Source organism: Cydia pomonella, chromosome 7 (genome assembly GCF_033807575.1).
Source record: "Cydia pomonella isolate Wapato2018A chromosome 7, ilCydPomo1, whole genome shotgun sequence".
NCBI classification, from domain to species: Eukaryota; Metazoa; Arthropoda; class Insecta; order Lepidoptera; family Tortricidae; genus Cydia; species Cydia pomonella.
In genome coordinates this window covers 22,897,375-22,916,742 of record NC_084709.1, presented here as the reverse complement: position 1 = coordinate 22,916,742, position 19,368 = coordinate 22,897,375, and the positions used below count along the sequence as shown (strand labels likewise).

At 38.0% G+C, this 19,368-nt stretch overlaps 1 protein-coding gene across 2 annotated transcripts in view; it reads right to left on the bottom strand.

Moving 5' to 3' along the window:
* The window catches only part of LOC133520169 (blood vessel epicardial substance-like), a 102,271-nt gene that overhangs the window by 39,680 nt on the left and 43,223 nt on the right, over positions 1-19,368 (bottom strand). The window contains exons 2-4 of one of the 2 annotated variants that reach the window (XM_061854542.1): positions 9,558-9,917; positions 1,240-1,442; positions 740-934 (exon numbers count right to left, since the gene is read on the bottom strand). In XM_061854542.1, coding sequence (XP_061710526.1) covers positions 740-934; positions 1,240-1,442; positions 9,558-9,872 — 713 coding nt within the window. In that variant the 5' untranslated portion in view covers positions 9,873-9,917. Of the gene's footprint in view, positions 1-739; positions 935-1,239; positions 1,443-9,557; positions 9,960-19,368 lie in introns of those variants that run through there. The other variant, XM_061854543.1, reaches the window with a different exon arrangement.

Genomic DNA, 19,368 nt, shown 5'->3' with positions numbered 1-19,368 from the left:
AGCTCAGACGGCAACTAACACCTTTCGGGAAATATGGCTGCAGCGAAGTCAGTAAAAGCGGGCAGGTTTTAGATGTAGACGGCTTATGTTGCCAACATGGAACGTAATATGATGAGTGTAGTAGAGAGCGTAATATAAACTTCATGACCTATTTATTCTAGAAGGGCGTGTCGATGTATATCGAAAGTCAAACAAGTTAAACATGCCGCAAAAATGTAGGTAATTAACATGAGGAGTTAGATAGTGAAATGTACGTTCAGTGTTTTTAGAGTACATTACGATACAAGTGCGAAAAATAGGAAATTTGAAACGAGCGGCTTTTAAATCGACACGAGTTGCGAATTACCTATTCACACATGTATCGTACAATGTTTTACAGTACACATGGCCCTTTAAATGTTCGACACAGTAACGTAATATGCTAATTTTCGCACTAGTGCTACCATATGTACTGTAAAAATATATAAAATATCTCATTTTCGTCTCCGAATGACAGAGAGCCTCTCATATTTTTGAAAACTGCTTCTGATCCAGCAATTATTATTGCACAATTTGAGGCACAACTCTGTTAGGCCAAGGATAGCTCCTCGTGTTAATATTGAAGGATGGATTGAATGGAAAAGTATCGAAAACCACTCACCAGCAGAACGGTTTGAACAACTTGAGTTACAGCTTGGTGTAGTCGATAATGACTCAATGTGTCAAGAGTGAATGAATGGAATGAATGAAAACAACTCACTTCCCCTTCAGCAGTATAGAGAGCCTCTCATCCGCGGGTGTGACGTCCTCCACGGCGTACGCCTCGCCCGGTTCCAGCCGCAGCACCTTTGCCTCGCGCGTCAGCTCTTGGAAGTGCTTCTTGTTCACTTTCAGCGGCTTGAAGAGCTTGAGGTACAGCTCTGTGAGTTCCAGCGAGAGTGCTGGGGGAAGAAACCTGTGGGATGAAGAGAATAGTTAAGCATACGCTGATTGAGTCCGAGTCACCTTAGAAGCAAGTTTATTGAAACCTTGAAATAGAGCAAAAGCAAATACATATGTTTTAAAAAACATGACTAACTACATATAAAGTTACGTATACTAGTGCTTCTTAAGGGTATTTCAATTAAAATCAAATTTTAATTGTTTATCGTAAAAAAGATCAACCTACTTGGGATGTACAATGCTCAAGTGTAGAAACGTATTACTTTCTGCACACTTCATAGAATAACAATGACCCAATTTCTTGAAAAAAAAAATTACCTTATGATCAAGAAGATCGTGTGTACAGAATTGACGAACACTAACGCCAGACTCCAAGCCAGCACATCAGGTGCGCACACCTCCGCGCCGGCCCACATGCCCATGAGCACGGCGCCGGCACACGCGAGCGCGCGCAGCACGAGGATGCTCTGCTTGAAGCTCTTCGGTGCGAGGAACGCGATCGCGAAACAGAGATTTGCTGCCTGTTAAAAAAAATTACCTTTAAGTTGTCAATTGAGAGAGAGAATTGTATGGTCTAGCCGTTCATTTACGTGACTAAATTTTCGACATCTACTTCAAATGTAGGAAGGGTTAATTTCATATTCTTCGCCCGACACTTCGTATTCTATAGAAAACTTCACGTGATCACTGAGGCTGTCATACAAAACAAAGTGTCTTTTTCTAGTAATGGAAACAGTTGGCTAGAGCCTCCATTTACGGAACAGCAAATGGCCGAAACCAAAGAGACCATTTAGTTTCGTTAAAATACAGAAGACGATTGTAAGTAACCAAAATTTGGTAAGTTGAGTTTTTGTTCTTGAGTTCCCTAATGATTTCACCATTAGACCAGCTTTAATAACATAGTTGTCTGACTTGCTTGTCTGGGGATCAAATATCTTTTTACAAGCCTCAATTAGTTAATTTAGATATGTAATATAACACCACTTCCAATAGGGACAGTTTACCTAATTGCTCGCTAGATGGCGCTCGCGTCGAGATAGATTGCGCAAGCGTTAGTCTTTCACAGTTTCATGGCATGTATTAGACATTAGTATGCAAACCGTTCGCTAAATGGCGGTGGCGTCGAGATAGATCGCGCTTTCAATAGAATAGTTATATTCTAAGTTTGATTTTTGTTTATTTGATAGATTCGATAGGCGACACGGTTACGTTATGCGAAAGTAATCAGCTACTCTGTGTACTTTCTTTCGATAGATTCTCGGAGACTGATTACTATGTATTGAAACCCGTGGTTTAGTTCCAGCTGTTTGCTCCTGCGTACTCTTCTGGGTCACTTTTTAACGGCCTGTGTTAAAAGTCCGCCAAGTTGGAAAATAAACTACTTCTCATCAACTTAGGATTGTAACGCCCCATCGATCCCGCCACTTACAGATATACTCTAACCCTTTCTAACATACCTATACATTACACAAGTCAAAATAAGAGAGTAAGATAACGATTAATATCATAACAATTATAAAAAATGCTATGAGTTAATATATACAGCGGTACCAGCACAGAATAAATAATAGTACAGTCAGCATCAAAAGTAGCGGATCAAATAACGTTTCATAAGTGTAGATACTTACATATACACATTCTGTAACAGCTTAACAAAAAGTGATGTCTTTAATATAGAACAACTAAGACTGTAAAAGATATACTTTTGAGCGCGAATTTTAGAAATTTATCCATGTTAGGAAAAGTTATCCGGAATAACAGATACTTTTGGTGCGTTGTTTCATCCGCTACTTTTGATGCTGACTGTACTACCGTACAGAACCGTACCTACAAAACCGAAGTTTGACAGCAATTCAGGGACAAATCTCTTTCTAATGTATGGCACTATCCCTTTCGGCTATTTAGGGTTGTCAAAATTCAAGTCATTATCTTATCTGTGGTAGTGCACGCAAAGGGACGTCAAGATGTGGCAACCCTATTTGCTCGGAGCAATGCCGGGCCGAAAGGAACCGAGAATGCCCGAACGCTCTAGTGTCTCCCCACTGGGACAGGCAGGTAATAGTTACTAAAGCTTATAAAGTTAGTTCATTAAAACTTTAACACTAACATCAGAAGTTGTATCTTCTCGCTTGTTGCCTGTACCCCTAGTGTAAATAAATTCGATTTCGAAACGTGACGTACGCGTTTGCGTTTAGTGTCATTTTGTATTGGATTTAGAAAGAGCGCGCCAAGCGGGACGTTTTGGAAACTCAAAATCCTATACAAAATGAGACTTAACGCAAACGCGTTCGTCACGTTATGATGTCGATAAAATTTACACTAGGGGTACTGGTAATCCCCCTCTACTTATAGTATTCTTAGCATTACTTGGGTGCGATGACATGCAAGGTTTTAGATTATAATTTGTACGTAGATGACAGCTATCACTACTCAAGCTGTGCAAAAAGTACTATATTGTAAACACCCTTATAATGGAACAGGCACCAGTAATGGGATGGTATAGACAAATCCTGTAAAACAAGTATTTTTTGTGAGATTATAAACGCTGACAACATTTTACCATAAACAAAAGCCAAATAGCTGCTTAAGTTCAATTTTTCATTGATATTTGTTAGTTTGAAAATTAATGACGCCATACATCCCATGACTGGAGCAAAAACCATAGTTTTAATTGGTTAATAATGTTGAAACCAGTTGAAGTAGCTTTCATTAAATACATAGAAAACATAGAGGACAAATTGGACATTCAACTTTTAAAGCATAATGCGGTAGAAATTTTACAGATGTCGGTGAAATATCAAAAATCCTCAAATATTTCCCTTAAAAATGTCCCGTGATTGGTGCCGTTAACATATTAGTCAGTAACGGAGACGGGCGTAAAATAAAATAATAGACCAAGAGCATGTCGGGCCATGCTCAGTGTAGGTTTTCGTAGTAACCATTCTGTCAGTACAGGCCAAACGGGGGCTATTTTTTTTTATACTACGTCGGTGGCAAACAAGCATACGGCCCGCCTGATGGTAAGCAGTCTCCGTAGCCTATGTTCGCCTGCAACTCCAGAGGAGTTACATGTGCGTTGCCGACCCTAGCATCCCCCCCCCCCCTCGTTGAGCTCTGGCAACCTTACTCACCGGCAGGAACACAACACTATGAGTTGGGTCTAGTGTTATTATTAAGTATCATGTACATTACAAGCAGAAGGGAGTACCTTCGCAGCGCTTTGTACGTATTTTTACTAAGAAGAGAAGATTTTTGCAATAACTCAAAAACGGCTGGACCGATCATGTTCGCTGTAGTTTTCATTTAAAGTATTTATTAATCTTTTGTTTCATGATTTTTTCTTATTGTTTGGATTGGCCCTAGGGATTGCAAACCGGATTGATTTTCAATCCGGCCGGATCCGGCTGGATTTTGGCCATAATCCGGCCGGATCCGGCCGGACCGGATCCGGTTTGGTATAGGGATATCAAAATTAATTAAATGACATATTTTTCTAGTTTTTTGCGTAATACGTATTCCTAAATCTATAATTTGAAGTTAATAAATAACTTCTTAACAATAAAATAACCCTTAGTAGTAAAAAGTGTGACCTTGTCAATATCACTTAAAAACCCAAATATGAAATCGGTCATTTATTATATATAACCATTCACAAGTGCTCAAATTTTCGTTTACAATTATAAATTTGATTAGTTTCCAAAGCCCGGTAATGGGATGTGGGGTGGGAATTGGAACTCCTTGAAATGACAAGTTTTCGTAACTGTTCCTTGATTGAATTCTTTGTAACGTTGACATCCATTCTAGTAAGAAAATAAGATATTTTACTATTAACCAAAATGATATTAAATTTTCCCTCATTTTTTGCCCAAGAAAGTAGTAGTCTGTATGATTTAAAAAATTACCTTTTTTTTATTTACAGAAAAGTATATTGGTCAAAGTATAGGAAATCGAACACGACTTACACGACACGACGATCTCATGTGAAAAATAATAGAGTGTAGAATTGAAATCCATCGCGGAAAGGGACTCCTTAAGAAAAGTTACATGGATCAAATAAAGAATTGGCTAGACGTAGAGTAGCATGTACCATTAAGGAAATTGCATAAGATTGGATGAAATTGTACCTAAATACAAAAGATTCTCTCTCAAATTTGAATAGAAAATAAACAATATTTTATCATATATATATATATAAACTCGAAATAAACTAAAGATTATCAATGTTATCATTTCATTTCATACATTCATTTTCAATACAAACTTACAATCTTATATTCATTCACACATGTAACACATATTGATTAGCCCAGCTCTAGTCGGTTGAGTACTGCCGACTTAATCCTGCTCATTTGTTTACTTTTAATCCCCGATCACAACATTATGACACTCTTTTCTTCTCTTTAGCATAAATTACAAATGCCTTCCATGGCATCTCCATCGTTTAATTTTTCCTTCTATTACAGTATTTATGTAATCGTCGTATCGTGCCACCAACATGAAAGGCAACTTCTGTTCCCAGTCATGGTCATAATAAATATATTTTTATTTAACTAAATTTAAACGTTTTCATTCGTTTTATGCTCCGTTCAAGTTCATACCTCTCATCCGTCGCCTTTTCCTCATCTAAACCGCACAGTGCGTGCTGTATTTAGGCGTTTTTTTTATTTGACCGGATCCGGTGATTTTTACCGGATCCGGTAGCTCCTGAAAAGTGCCGGATCCGGCCGGATTACCGGATCCGCCGGACCGGATTGCAATCCCTAATTGGCCCCATGATAAAGTAAGAGGCGAGGCACATTTTTTTTTCTTTCAGAGTGATTATTTCAGAAAATATTATATTTATCACAAAATAGTTTTAGGAGACCCTTATTCGTTAAAAGACCTATCCAACGATACCACACACTATTGGGTCAAAGCACAAAAAAAGTCATTTTGTGTGGGGTACCATAATTTTCTTTGTAGTTTTTATTTTATCTTTCTGTCGCCATGCATGATTAATATATCCATTCCAAATTGCAGCTTTCTAGTTCTAACTATCACGGAGCAAAGCTGCGGACGGACGGGCAGACGGATATGACGAAACTACAAGGGTTTCTGGGTATTCCACAAGAGAGGTATGGGCATTGTGAATGTCATCTCGCTTTATGTGGTAGGGCACAGCACAGCGGATTTCATTCCAGAACTAGAGGCAGAGCAGAGCCCAACTGGGGAAGTACCTCTACCTTACAGAAAACCGCAGCCAAATCACTAGACCCTACTCATAGTGTTGTGTCCCTGCCGGTGAGTAAGGTTGCAGAGCTCAACAAAGGGTGGGAGGGGTGTTAGGGTCGGCAACGCGCATGTAACTCCTCTGGAGTTGCAGACGTACATAGGCTACGGAGACTGCTTACCATCAGGCGGGCCGTCTGCTTGTTTGCCACCGACGTAGTATTACAAAAAACAAAAGAAAAAGGTGACTACGAAATCCTAAAAACTTGCCGCTAAAGTATTTTTTGGAATTGGATATGTTTAAATTTAGTTCTATCTATGGTCTATGGTAAATTTTTTGAACAATCCATTTTAGCAGGGATCGGAACCGGTTTTTTGGAAAAACTTTGAAATAAACATATATTTCGGTTTATTTTATACTCCAAATATAGGACTCGGTTGTGTTTTTAGATAGCGACTTCGTATTATTAGATTGCCCAATTAGAAATGAAATAATTAACGAAAAAAGAACGAAAAAATACCGTTTTCGTTCCCATAGAAAAAATACCGGTTTCCGATCCCTGCATTTTAGACGTGTATAGCAAAGCTAACAGAAAACTAAACACGCTCTAAAAATTCATCTCACACAGGTATGTTGCTGAAAGCATGATTCTTCCTTTTGGTTTAGTCCCGAGTAAAAACATACATGCAAGTTTAATATAGCTTCTAAAACAGACATAATAAATAAGAGCAAAAAAGCGTTGTTTCGCCAAACAATGAGAGCCCATCTGGATAGTACGGGCCCAGGTATTTGTTCAGCTGCAATCTCAGACTACATCCCGCATTATGAAGCGTTTAGAAAGAGCTTTAGGTCACATTGTTGCAACTTTACATGTGAAATCGTAGTGGGAGAATACGTTTGTGCCATACGCCTCTTACATTGGTTTACAGGAGAGCGAAAAGAATCAAAAAATATTATTTTTGAATAATTTTATCTTTAGGAAATATTCAACTTATTTTTTATATTTTTGTGGAGGTGGATTTGCGCGAACTTCGAGTCCACAATTGGCGAGAAGTCGCACAGGACCGAGAAAAGGGCTTGTGTCGGAGGCAGTCTCATTTTGAGTCGCTGAGCCAACGGAGTAAGAGTTATCATTTAGACACATTTATGTTTACTATTTATAGTACCATACAAATGATTTGAATTTAGTGGTAATCATGAAATAAAAGCATTTTTATTATTGCCATATCCGTTTCTGAAAGTTTTGGATGTCACAACTTTAGTGATGATTCTCTTTTAACACAGTGTAAATTATCCTAGTAAAATAAGGATATGGCACAAATAGAAAAAAAAAAACAAATTTTAAAGCCGACTTGTCTCAATTGTAGCATATTTTTGTTATTTTAGGAACAATTAATAAGAGAAGCGCTGGTGGCCTAGCGGTGAGAGCGTGCGAGTTTGTGAGTGCGTGAGTTTTTCGTACAACTTATGTACGAAATATCATTTGATATTTACCAGTCGCTTTTCGGTGAAGGAAAACATCGTGAGGAAACCGGACTAATCCTAACAAGGCCTAGTTTACGCTCTGGGTTGGAAGGTCAGATGGCAGTCGCTTTCGTAAAAACTAGTGCCTACGCCAAATCTTGGTATTAGTTGTCAAGCGGACGAGCACAGGATGCTTAGCTAAAATGATAATCGTATGCGCTACGATAACGGAACGCTTTTTCTCTATCACTCTTCCATATTAGAGCGACAGAGACAGTTAGTTACGTTTCGTAACTCTACGGAGCGTAAACGATTCGCATGTTGGCTACGCACCTTGGTCGTCATTGTGGGCGCAACTGAAATCCGCGATCGCGCTCCCATACTTAATTTCGTACGGAAGTGCTTATCGGCCTGATTCGAAGAATGATTAATATCTTGGAAAGATCTTTAAAAGATCGATAGCTAAACGACATGTCAAAATTGACGTTTATTTCGATTCCGCTGTGATCCCAATAAGAACTATCTACGATATTTCTAACGTCAAAGTGACATTGGTTGCCCGAATTGAGATGCTTCTGTCAATTATACGACATACAAATGATATCTAAATGAGAACTTATCGTTATCGTATCTCATTCTTCGAATCGGGCCGTATGTGTGGTGACCACGATTATCTTTATGTGCTCTGTCTAGTATGTGAGGTAGTCTGCTACAAGCAAAGCGGCATGCATAAATCGTCCGGAACAGACAATAGACAGCCAAGCAACGAGCAACTTGGGATCCAATCTACCAACTTTCGATTTAACAAATTAGTTTCCACGTTAGATGAGAAATGAAATGGATTTTTCGTTACAAAAACTTTTTAATTTAAAGCACTTTCCGAAGGACGGTGTTAACTTTACCGATGCAGTTTGTTTAGCGTACGAAAAAAGCGATAATAGACGTCGCTTAAAAGTTCCTCTTCTAATAAATTGATAACGGTATACGGTAAATCTTCGGTAAATATTATATTTTACGTAGTCGGACTCGGAGCATGAGAATATTATGCTAATATTGTGTTGTAAGTGAATACTTAAGTTGCCTTATTAGTCTATGCTTATATCAACTAGGTCTGTGGAGATGGTAAATAAATATTTGCCTTGATTACCTACGTACAAATATACTACGTAGGTATTATCGCTAATTTTGTTCAAGTTTGCTAACTTTATTGAAATTAATTTGTATTTGGGGGTAATTCTTCTACATTAGGGCCAACACTGTTTTTTTTTCTTATAATACAAGATATTAAGTCCGTTTTTCAAATGCCACGATTTAGTGATAATTCTTTGACGCTGCCAGCAGCCGTCAACGTCAAGCGTTTTCACTCGGGGTGTTTACTTCGTTCGGGGTGTTATCAAGATCGAAGGATTGAAAAAATGGTCTTGAATTTAGGAATAATATTAGATTAAAGATCTTTTACAGTACATATGGGGCTACTTTATAGCACTAGTGCGAGAAGTAGTATATTACGTTACTGTGTCGAACATTTAAAGGGCCATATGTACTGTAAAACGTTGTACGATACATGTGCGAATAGGTAATTCGCAACTCGTGTCGATTTAAAACACTCCCTTCGGTCGTGTTTTAATTTATCGCCACTCGTTTCGAATTTCCTATTTTTCGCACTTGTATCGTAATGTACTATTTGAATTGCGATATAAGGGAACTCGAAAATGTCTTCGTCCAAGAAATAAAATGTCAGTATGTCTTGTATCAAAGAAAAATGTCAGTTTTGATGATTTTGCCCTTGACCTAAGTAATAAAAATCTTGTCAAAATATTTTCACTTACATAACATTCTTTAAACGATAGTGAGATTATCGTGGATATCTTGGGTCTAGATATACCGAACTACTATCAGTTGAGACATCTTCTTGTTCTTGTTTCAAAAAAATATTTTTATATATGTATATTTGGATACCGACCTGAAACAAGTCCTGCTGCGCGTTGGTCCACTTCGCGCAAAACCAGTGGTTATCGTGGTCGTCCGTGGCGTTCCCGTTCAGCTGGTCGTAGTCAGCGTCGTATGTGAGGTTGAAGCGCGAGGCGTTGTAGAGCGACGCGTTGTACAGCGAGGCGTTGTAGCCCACGGCGTCGAGTAAGGGCGCGGGCGAGCGAGGCGCGTGCGCCATACTGCGCCGGCGCCGCCGCGCGCCCTCGCCCTCGCCCCCGCCTCGCCTCCGCTTCTCCGACACGAGACGATTCAGTTGGGCTCGAGCCTTCAGTATTACCAACTCCATCACCACACCGGTCACCCACTTCGCCTAGCTGAGAGCTCTCCGTATCTGGAACAAATTGATACTGTCATTGCTAGCCGGGTTATTATGTAATCAAGATGACATGAAAAATTCATCAGGCTAGGCTGTGAGGGGGCATTCCCGTACTGAGTATTAAACAGTTTAAAGGGCTCAGCCTCCCACGACACGAACAGTGCAAGCTTAACAAAATGTACACACTGCAAAGGGTTCGGCCGTACCGCACATTTTAAGCATCTTTGTAGCTGATGATGGCGCCTCGCCCAGAGGTGATGATGGCGCCGAATCCCCAGCCAGAAGGCTTATACTGATTGTAACACCACAGCGGTGGCAGCATGGTCGCATTTTTATCACTTGACACTATGCCTGTCATATCGCACTTACATACTTGTTAGAACGTGATAAAAATACGCCCGTGCTACAGTCGCAGGTTATGAACTAGATCTGGATTTCTTAGGGATATGATCTGACAGTAAGCGGTGGTGGCCGAGTGGATATGACTTCCGACTTTCAATCCGGAGGTCGTGGGTTCAAATCCTGGCTCGTACCAATGAGTTTTTCGAAACTTATGTACGAAATGTCATTTGATATTTACCACTAGCTTTTCGGTGAAGGAAAACATCGTGAGGAAACCTGCACACATCTGCGAAGAAATTCAAAGGTGTATGTGAAATCCCCAATCCGCATTGGGTTAGCGTGGGGACTATAGCCTGAGCCCTCTTGCATATGAGAGGAGGCCTGTGCCCAGCAGTGGGACGAATATAGGCTGAATTATTATTATATATATTATTATTATTATGATCTGACAGTATAAAAAGTTAGTTTCTGGTTGAAAAAATCTCACTTTTGAAACTGCCATACCATATAAGCTCTTAGAAGAAAAGCCGTTCCTCAGTGGAAGACCCCACGGCTAGGTGAAGAGACAAACACGTGTCGCTGAACCAAAATTTGGTTGGAGCATTTTAAGTGTCTTAGTGTCATAAATTTGTCGTCACACTATATACTTAATTAATTTTTAACAAGCAGAAGTTCTGCGAACGATGCTATTAAGCTTAGAATAAATTTAAAAGTGGAATTAACTTCCACTCAACAACTTCCAGTGTGTCTGTATCCAGAGGCCGTGAGTTCAAGTCTCACACATGACAGTAATTATTCCACTTTTAAATTTACACTAAATACTATAGATGCGTTTGTATGCATCCGACCAATAATGCACTCCCTGACTATTATAATACGAAAATTCAATTGTAAAATCCTCATCCAAATTTTATTATAACTATTACTCAGCATGATGTTTTATTCCATCGTTAAATTCTACGAATACCATTGAGTTTATCGCGAAATCTTGAAGTGAATTAAATTCATGACGCAGATTATATCTAGATTTTCCCATATTATTATGGGGGCTTGGCACAGTTCCTAGGCGCGAAACCGCAATAGGGAAAGAAAATGTTTAACGATTTTAAAAGTTTTATTTCTGCTGCCAGCAAACCAGAATTCCTCTAAAGAAGAAATAACATGCGGGTGTTCGTGACCAGCGCAAATGCGTTTCTAAAAATTGAATTCTAAAAGTAATATCATAAATAAATAAATATTATGGGATAATCTTACACAAATCGACTTGGCGCCACAGTAAGCTCAATAAAGCTTGTTAAGGCCGACTTGGCTAGGAGGCCGTAGAAGGTAATATTATAATGGCATTCGTATCATGTAGAATGGCATTCCCTTCTAAATAGTAGGACGGTAAGAAATGGCGTACAGATATGTATAATTATGACGCACCGGGCGAAACTTGCGACGAAAGATATGGCGTTTTATCTCAATAACTCTGTGCTTAAAATCATCAACTCATGACATACGTAAACAAGAGGCTGCGTGATTCGCTATCAAACATGGGTTTTGTTACACTGAGATTAACCGTATGCTGATTTATACGCTGACGTATGCTGGCTGTATTTATCTATTGAAGATTAAATCTTAACCAATAATATTAAAGATAAATTTCCTTTAAAAATGTTGGTGCCCAATTGGCCGTATTGCAGGCACCATATATGTATGTATGTAGCAATATGCTCTATGTATTCTATGTTACATTTGAGTGCCTTGCTTGCTCCACGGAGCAAGCACCACATCATCCTTTATTCCGTCTGTCGAATAATTAGCAGCGTCTATAACGCCTTAACGCAGTTAATCTTGCAATCTGGTCGTCTAAAACCATGCTCTAACTCTCTCTAACACGTAATCTAACAGACGTGTATGGTGAAACAGCTAACGTGCTTTAACATTAAGGCTTGGTAATCTTGTGCCCGATCTGTTAATTGCATGTGAAGTCTTCTCTATTTCTATTCCAAAATGTCTTATGTCTCTATGTAGGTATACAGAGTGATATCGAGAACGTGACGAAAAATAGTGTGTATGCCGTGTTTAATGATATTAGCGGAACGTGACAAAACATAAGTTATTGGGGAAACGAAAACGTAAGATAGTGGTACATTTTTCGGATACAGTAATGTTAGGTATCTATAACAAACTTTGAACTAAACATATGGATATAATAAGAAGACTCTTAACTGCATGTTTATAAATATGAAAAAAAATCAGAGTATATAATAATCATAACCCTATTTAATAATTAGTGGTATAGATGTATTATTTCATGTAACTACTATATTTTTTATGGTGGTTGTATCTTTTTTAAATGTACGAACACACAATTATGCGCATATCTGTAACCTAATAATTAAACTGAATCTAAAAATATATAAAACTAGACTTAGAGTAATTAAACTACTTAATATAGATTCTTAGCATAAGTAATAAACTACAATAAAAAAATAAAAAATATAGGACATTATTACACAAATTGACTAAACCCGTAAAAGGCGTGTGTTATGGGTACTCAAACAAGGATATATGGACCTATATATAATATATAAATATATTATATATAGATACTCGTGTTTCGCGAGGCACGCACCTACCACGCGTGCTTTATCATTGCTTCGTTTGATGCTCACTCGGCACGATGACGCTGACATGTTCGCCGATCGATTAACACACTTGTGCAAAATTGGTAGAATATTTTTAAATTTTCATAAATTTGATTGACTGACATTGTATAAGGTAATTATGTAATATAAGGTAATAATAAAAATGACAATTTTAATTAGTTTTGACATTTTTATGCGCATGATTTTTATATTTTTGTATGTCTTTGATTCAGCTTTATTAATTTATTATTCTTGATAATTTATGTTTTCCTAGCATGTAAGTGAATTGGTCTGACACTGTAAACTTACATTGTATTTAATTAATAAATATTGATAGTGACATTCATTTTAATCTGTGTAATACTCGTAATTTTCATATGTGATTTATTTACTTAACTATATTAATAATTTTGTTGACATTTTTCTCTCTTCAATTCTATATTTTTGTCTGTGTTATGCATGTTATGTACAACTGTTTAGTTTTAAGTTTCTTATTGTATACCATGTAAGCGTGTTGGTGAAATACTGTAAGCTTATATGTGGGAAATAAATGAAATGAAATAATATACAAAGATCACACATGTACACAACAAAATGTAGTTTACAACGATAAATTTTAGTGAAACGTGAAGAATAATCAAAAGGTATTTATTTTCCTAACCATCCTGTATAAACACATAAGCTCTTTTATCTCTGAATGTTCGAGTGTTGCGGATTGCGTGGCCTGTAGTCGTCTTAAAGGATTATGGGAGCCGGCGATTCCGCAAATGTTTGCTTGTAACAAAATGGCTCCGTTGATCGAATTTTATGATTGGCGAAATGTGTTAAGGGGGAAACAAAAATCTGTCACGGGGACCATCATTCGACGCTAGAGGTTTAAAGCATTGTAGAATCATTTAGAGACGTTTCTGCTTAACCCATTCAGCGCTAATCACGGCACGTTGTCGTGTTACCTCTACGAAGCATTTTCGCTACATACCGGGAAAACTATATTATTGGCTACGACGTAGCGCTACGACCGTAACTCAGCGGTAAATTTTTTAACCCATTCGCTGTCTGCGGCTGGAAGCGAAAACGTAAAGTTATCTCCCACTGGCAGTGAATGCGTAATACAACGTAAACTTCCTCCATTTTGAACTCTGCAGGCTTGAGGCTAAGAATACATTAATAAATTAATAAAGTCTGTTATTCGTTCCTCATGTTTCATATACGTGCGTGCATTAACGAGATGAGGACTTTATTGAAGCTCCCACAAAACTTCCGAAGAAAAGTAATATCGTGGGAGGCGTGCGTTGACTAACAAAATAGAGGTATATTCTGATTGCTTACACAGTATTCCTCAAATGAGTATTTTAACGAGCTTTCTGTCGACCGCCATATTGATGATAACGCCTCGTGATTGATTTCTTTGTTTTTGCTCATTACGTACTTGGGTCTGATCTGACGATGACGATGGAATCTGACGCTGATTCCCAAAGGAACTCTGTGATAAAACAACGCAACCTAATTGTATTTGGGGTTTTTAGAATTGTCTCGATGAGTATTAGTTGACTGTGGAAAGAAAGGTACAGTCAGCGATAAAAGCTTGTACCACAAATAAATTTTTTGCCAAAAAAATATTATACGATTTGTCTTGTACCTATACTACATCTACTTAAGTGATCGTTCGGTGTAAAATATCGTTCTTACCGTGGAGCAGGTGCCATCCATAGACAAACACCTCCCTTAATTGATTAAATAATGAGACTTAAACCAACACGGCTTGACATCGCACCGCCAATTAGAAACGGCTGATAGATAGGTACCTACTTTAATTTGTTACTTTGTCATGTGGTGATTACATTGGGTTTGCTATCATGTATTTTCTGTGATTATGTATGGACTAATAGCATTAGTAGATTAGTGTTCTTTATGTGTTTGATTTAAAAAAAAAGGTATCTTCTGACGACATTACAATAAAAGATACCGACCCGGGTAAAAACAGAGTGAAAGAACAACGCATTTTTAATTTACCTGTGCTCATCTATAAAAAGTAATGTGATTGAAGTTACTAGTACAGTCAGCATCAAAAGTAGCGGATGAAACAACGCGACAAAAGTATCTGATATTCCGGATAACTTTTCCAAAAATAGATGAATTTCTAAAATTCCAGTTCAAAAGTACCTATATCTTTTACAGTCTTAGTTGTTCTATATTAAAGACATAATTTTTTGTTAAGCTGTTACGGAATGGTAGATACTTATGAAGCGTTATTTGATCCGCGACTTTTGATGCTGACTGTACAACTTTATTTTAAATAAATAAATAATTGTGACGTCACTACCGGTCAGCCCACCTGACAGGTAAAAGCAGTGAGCCTTAGAGGCACAGAACTATATCGACATAGAAGCAAAGAGTGTATGTCGTTTGCGCGCAAAAAAGTCGCCGCACGGCTCCGCCGCGAACATCAATCGGCTCCCGACCGCTTTCCTCGTGAACCGTAAGTTTTCAAAATCAAAATTACGGTTTGTTCAATAATTAATTGTTCAAACACCACTACCAGTTGGTATTTCCTTTCATCGGTAAGTACTCTTGGTCCTAAAATATCTATTTTTTTAGTTAAAAATCAATTTATGACAGATCTGGGGATTGCGTGTTGTCATTGTGGCTTGAATTTGCCGAGCCAGACTTAGCTTGCGTTCGAAACCAGCGATGTATAAAGTCCATTTGTCATTTTTTTCTTTCAAAAGTACGAATAGTGAGGTACGCTGCAATTTACTCACTCGATTAGGTAAAATCGATTTTGAAATGAAAGGGAATAATAATTAAATTTATGTATTATTATATACCTACATAATATACGTAGTGAAAAGCAATAGTAGGTACATTGTATTAATAATTATATAATTAAGGGCGATAAACAAGATTTACGAACGCGTGGGAATTAAACAAACGAACAAACTTAATAGGTACCTCCCGTGGCATAACAACGTTTTTCATAACGGTTGTAAGGAAACTAAAGGAAATAAGTAAAAAATTTGCTTAATTTCGGACGAACATTGGAGCCCGAGATTTAGAATTTAGGGCCCGCATCGCCTACAAGTAACCTTTTAAGAGCAAGTGTGATGAAAATATGTGTCCACGGCTGGCAATACGTCCCATTTTGTCGCTTGCCGTAAGGGCGAGAGTTTCTTGTATGTTTATATGAATAACTTGTCAAAGCGTCCTTATGACAAGAATAATATTAAGAATGTTTTTACATTTTATGAAAATATGTCGTTGGCTAATTTGACATGGGAACAGCGACATCTAGCGAACAATTAGGGCAGGGATATACGTTTTACACACCAGTTTGTGGCCAGTACAGCGACATCTAGCACAAAATCGTATTACTAAACAAACATTCAACACTTTAACAGGCCGAGAACCTCATTGAAGTGACGATTGTTATCTGCGCAGTCTTAGGAGTAAGACCTTAACAGTCCGAACACCAAACTCAGAAGAGGCAAAGGAGATACAATACAATACAATACAAATACTCTTTATTGCACACCTCAATAAAAACAATACAGAGAGAAAACAACATCAGAAGTAGAGGTAAACAATAGGCAATAGGGATAGGAGATATATTTATTTGTGTATAATTATATTAGTCAGTATACAGTAAGGCCGTAGATGATTGTAATTTAGTTTAAGGTACGATGGCACTCGCGTAATCTTAAGAATAAAAGCCCCTAAATAAATAAATGAAAAAAAGCCTGTGCTATCAAAAGTGTCCTAAAAAGTGTACTATTCTTATTTGCTGTACTTATTGTGCTACTAATATTAACAAAATAGCTAAAGTGCTGAAATATGTGCTGTATAATGTTTTACATTTTAGTGTTGTACAGTGGAGTTATTTTTAGTGCTTTTCTACACCGAAGACCTCAGCCCTCCTACTACAAATTACCATGATTAGCGCTCAAAAGGAAGTCGAGCGTTAACATACATCTACATATTTATTATCATGTTTTTCTGTGTGTAACCCTTGTAAAGTCAGTAAAATAAGGGTAACGTTTAATAAAATTTATTCCATTACTTTTTAAACAATTGATTAATAAGCGTTTCTTTTTTTTCTGCCACTTTATTTTTATGAGACTTTTTTTGCCACTTTGCGTTATTTCTAGTCAGGATCGCGAGCCCTTTTCATCTTCATAGGAGAAAAAAAGTGTCCCAAAATTTCCATACATTTTTCAAACTTTCTTTGGTATTACCGCCATACAAAGTATATGGAGAAATGGTAACACTAGGAAAAAAACTATGGGAGATTTTTTTATCCCATTAGGATCGAAAGATGCATTTTATTAAATTAAATTAAATTAAATTAAATTAAAATATTTATTTCGGACTCTGGTTCCATAATTTGTTAGTATAATACACACAATACACTTACGACTACAACACTGTACAATTTACTTACAACTAGTGTTAGTGACATACATTACTTAAACCTAAACCTAATATCTCCGGGGAGAGGCGCGCACTGGGGCATGCATCTTATCCCAATAACGCATTATCGGGCAATCTACCCGTTCAGCAAGTGAGCTCAAAATGCTGTTGGTGCTACCCAGAACTCTTCGCATCAAGGATGATATTCTGGTGCGTAAAATTGCGTGGAACCCCGGCACGCCCGCCGCCGCGAACATGCCGGACGCACTGCAATAGCGAGGGTGCCCCATCAGCATCCTGAACGCATTGTTGTATTGAACTTTCAATACATTGACGGCCCTCTGAGAATAACTAATCCACAGTGCACACGAGTAGAAGGATTGGCAGAATGCCTTAAACAAGGTAACCTTTACACTGTCACTACATCGTGCGAACCTACGACTCAGCATATTACAACGGACCGCCAAAGCTCGACATTCCCTGTCTATGTCCTGATCATCACATAGCGTGTCCGATACCCAGTGCCCCAAGTACTTAAATTTAGAGACTCTGTTTAGTGGTGTGCCATCAAGTACAACAGGCGGGACAATGTTGTATGTTTTATTGCCAGCCTTAAACAGCAACAACTCACTCTTCGTCGCATTGTAATAAATGTATTATTTATTATTATGTAAATAGCTGATTCAGTAGATAACCCAGCTCGGAATCCAAACTGGGCGTCATTCAACTTAATATGAGTATTTAACTGTTGATCAAGCAGGCTATCCAGCACCTTTGCTATTACAGTCGCTAAAGAGATGAAAGTGGCATTTTATTTGATGAAAGTGGGATTTTATTTGATGAAAGTGGCATTTTATTTAAAGAAACGGTCTAATAAAGTTGGCGACCGATCTGACCTATAGAGGGTAGTGGCCCTGCCTATGAAGCCGATGGTCCTGAGTTCTAAATATCCCGGTAAGGGTAATTATTCGTGTGAAGAGCACGGATATTTATTCCTGAGTCATGGGTGTTTTCTATGTATTTAAGTATTTATACGTATTATATTTATCACTGTCTGAGTACCCACAACACAAGCCTTCTTGAGCTTACTCAGTGTGGCGCTTAGTCAGTTTGTGTATGAATGTCCAATATTTATTTATTTATTTATTATTAAATATCCTTAAATGACCTCATACCACCGATAAAACATATCGATGCAGTAATCCATTACAGTTAATTACTTAACTCAACCACGAGAACCATTTCAAAGTAACAGTGGTCATAAAATAAAGTACGTTTATAGACTATTGGAGACCAATAGCAATCCTTCGAAAGTCGGTCAATGGTATTCCTATTGGTAGTAAGCCACAATTCTTTTTCGAATGAACCAGTTTAACAGCGCTCTCCAATCACCCACAGTTGTTAGTAATCTATAGGCCATGTTATACTAGCTTGCGTGGGCGCAAAGAGAATACGCAGCTGGCTACGGGTGGCTACGCTCGTAGCTCGTAGATGTTATCGTTCACCTGCTACGCCATAGCTCACTGCCATTTCGTAGCCCTGTAGCTACGAAAGTTGTGAAGCTCAAGATTATATTGGATTTACAGGCCAATTCGAGTTTTACTTATTCGATCTGTTTCCGATATTGTATTCTCAACAAATAATATGGGCTTATTATATCTGAAATAAATGATTGAATTGAATAGAATATGTAAGTGGTGAACTTTGTGTGAAAATTTCCTAATGTAGATAATAGCCGACACTAGCACTAGTGACTCGGTGAGCTGTAGAACTCGCGATAATATTTATAAGCTAAAAAACAAATAAAAAGCGGCCAAGTGCGAGCCGGACTCGCCCATGAAGGGTTCCGTACCATTTATGACGTATTAAAAAACCGGCCAAGTGCGAGTCGTACTCGCACAGGAAGGGTTCCGTACAATTATCTATAAAAACGGTCACCCATCCAAGTACTGACCCCGCCCGACGTTGCTTGCTGCTTTTCGGTGGAAGTTTGCATGGTAATGTACGTCATATATATTTTTTAGTTATATAATTCTCTTATTTTAGAAGTTACAGGGGGGGGGGGGGGACATTTTACCACTTTG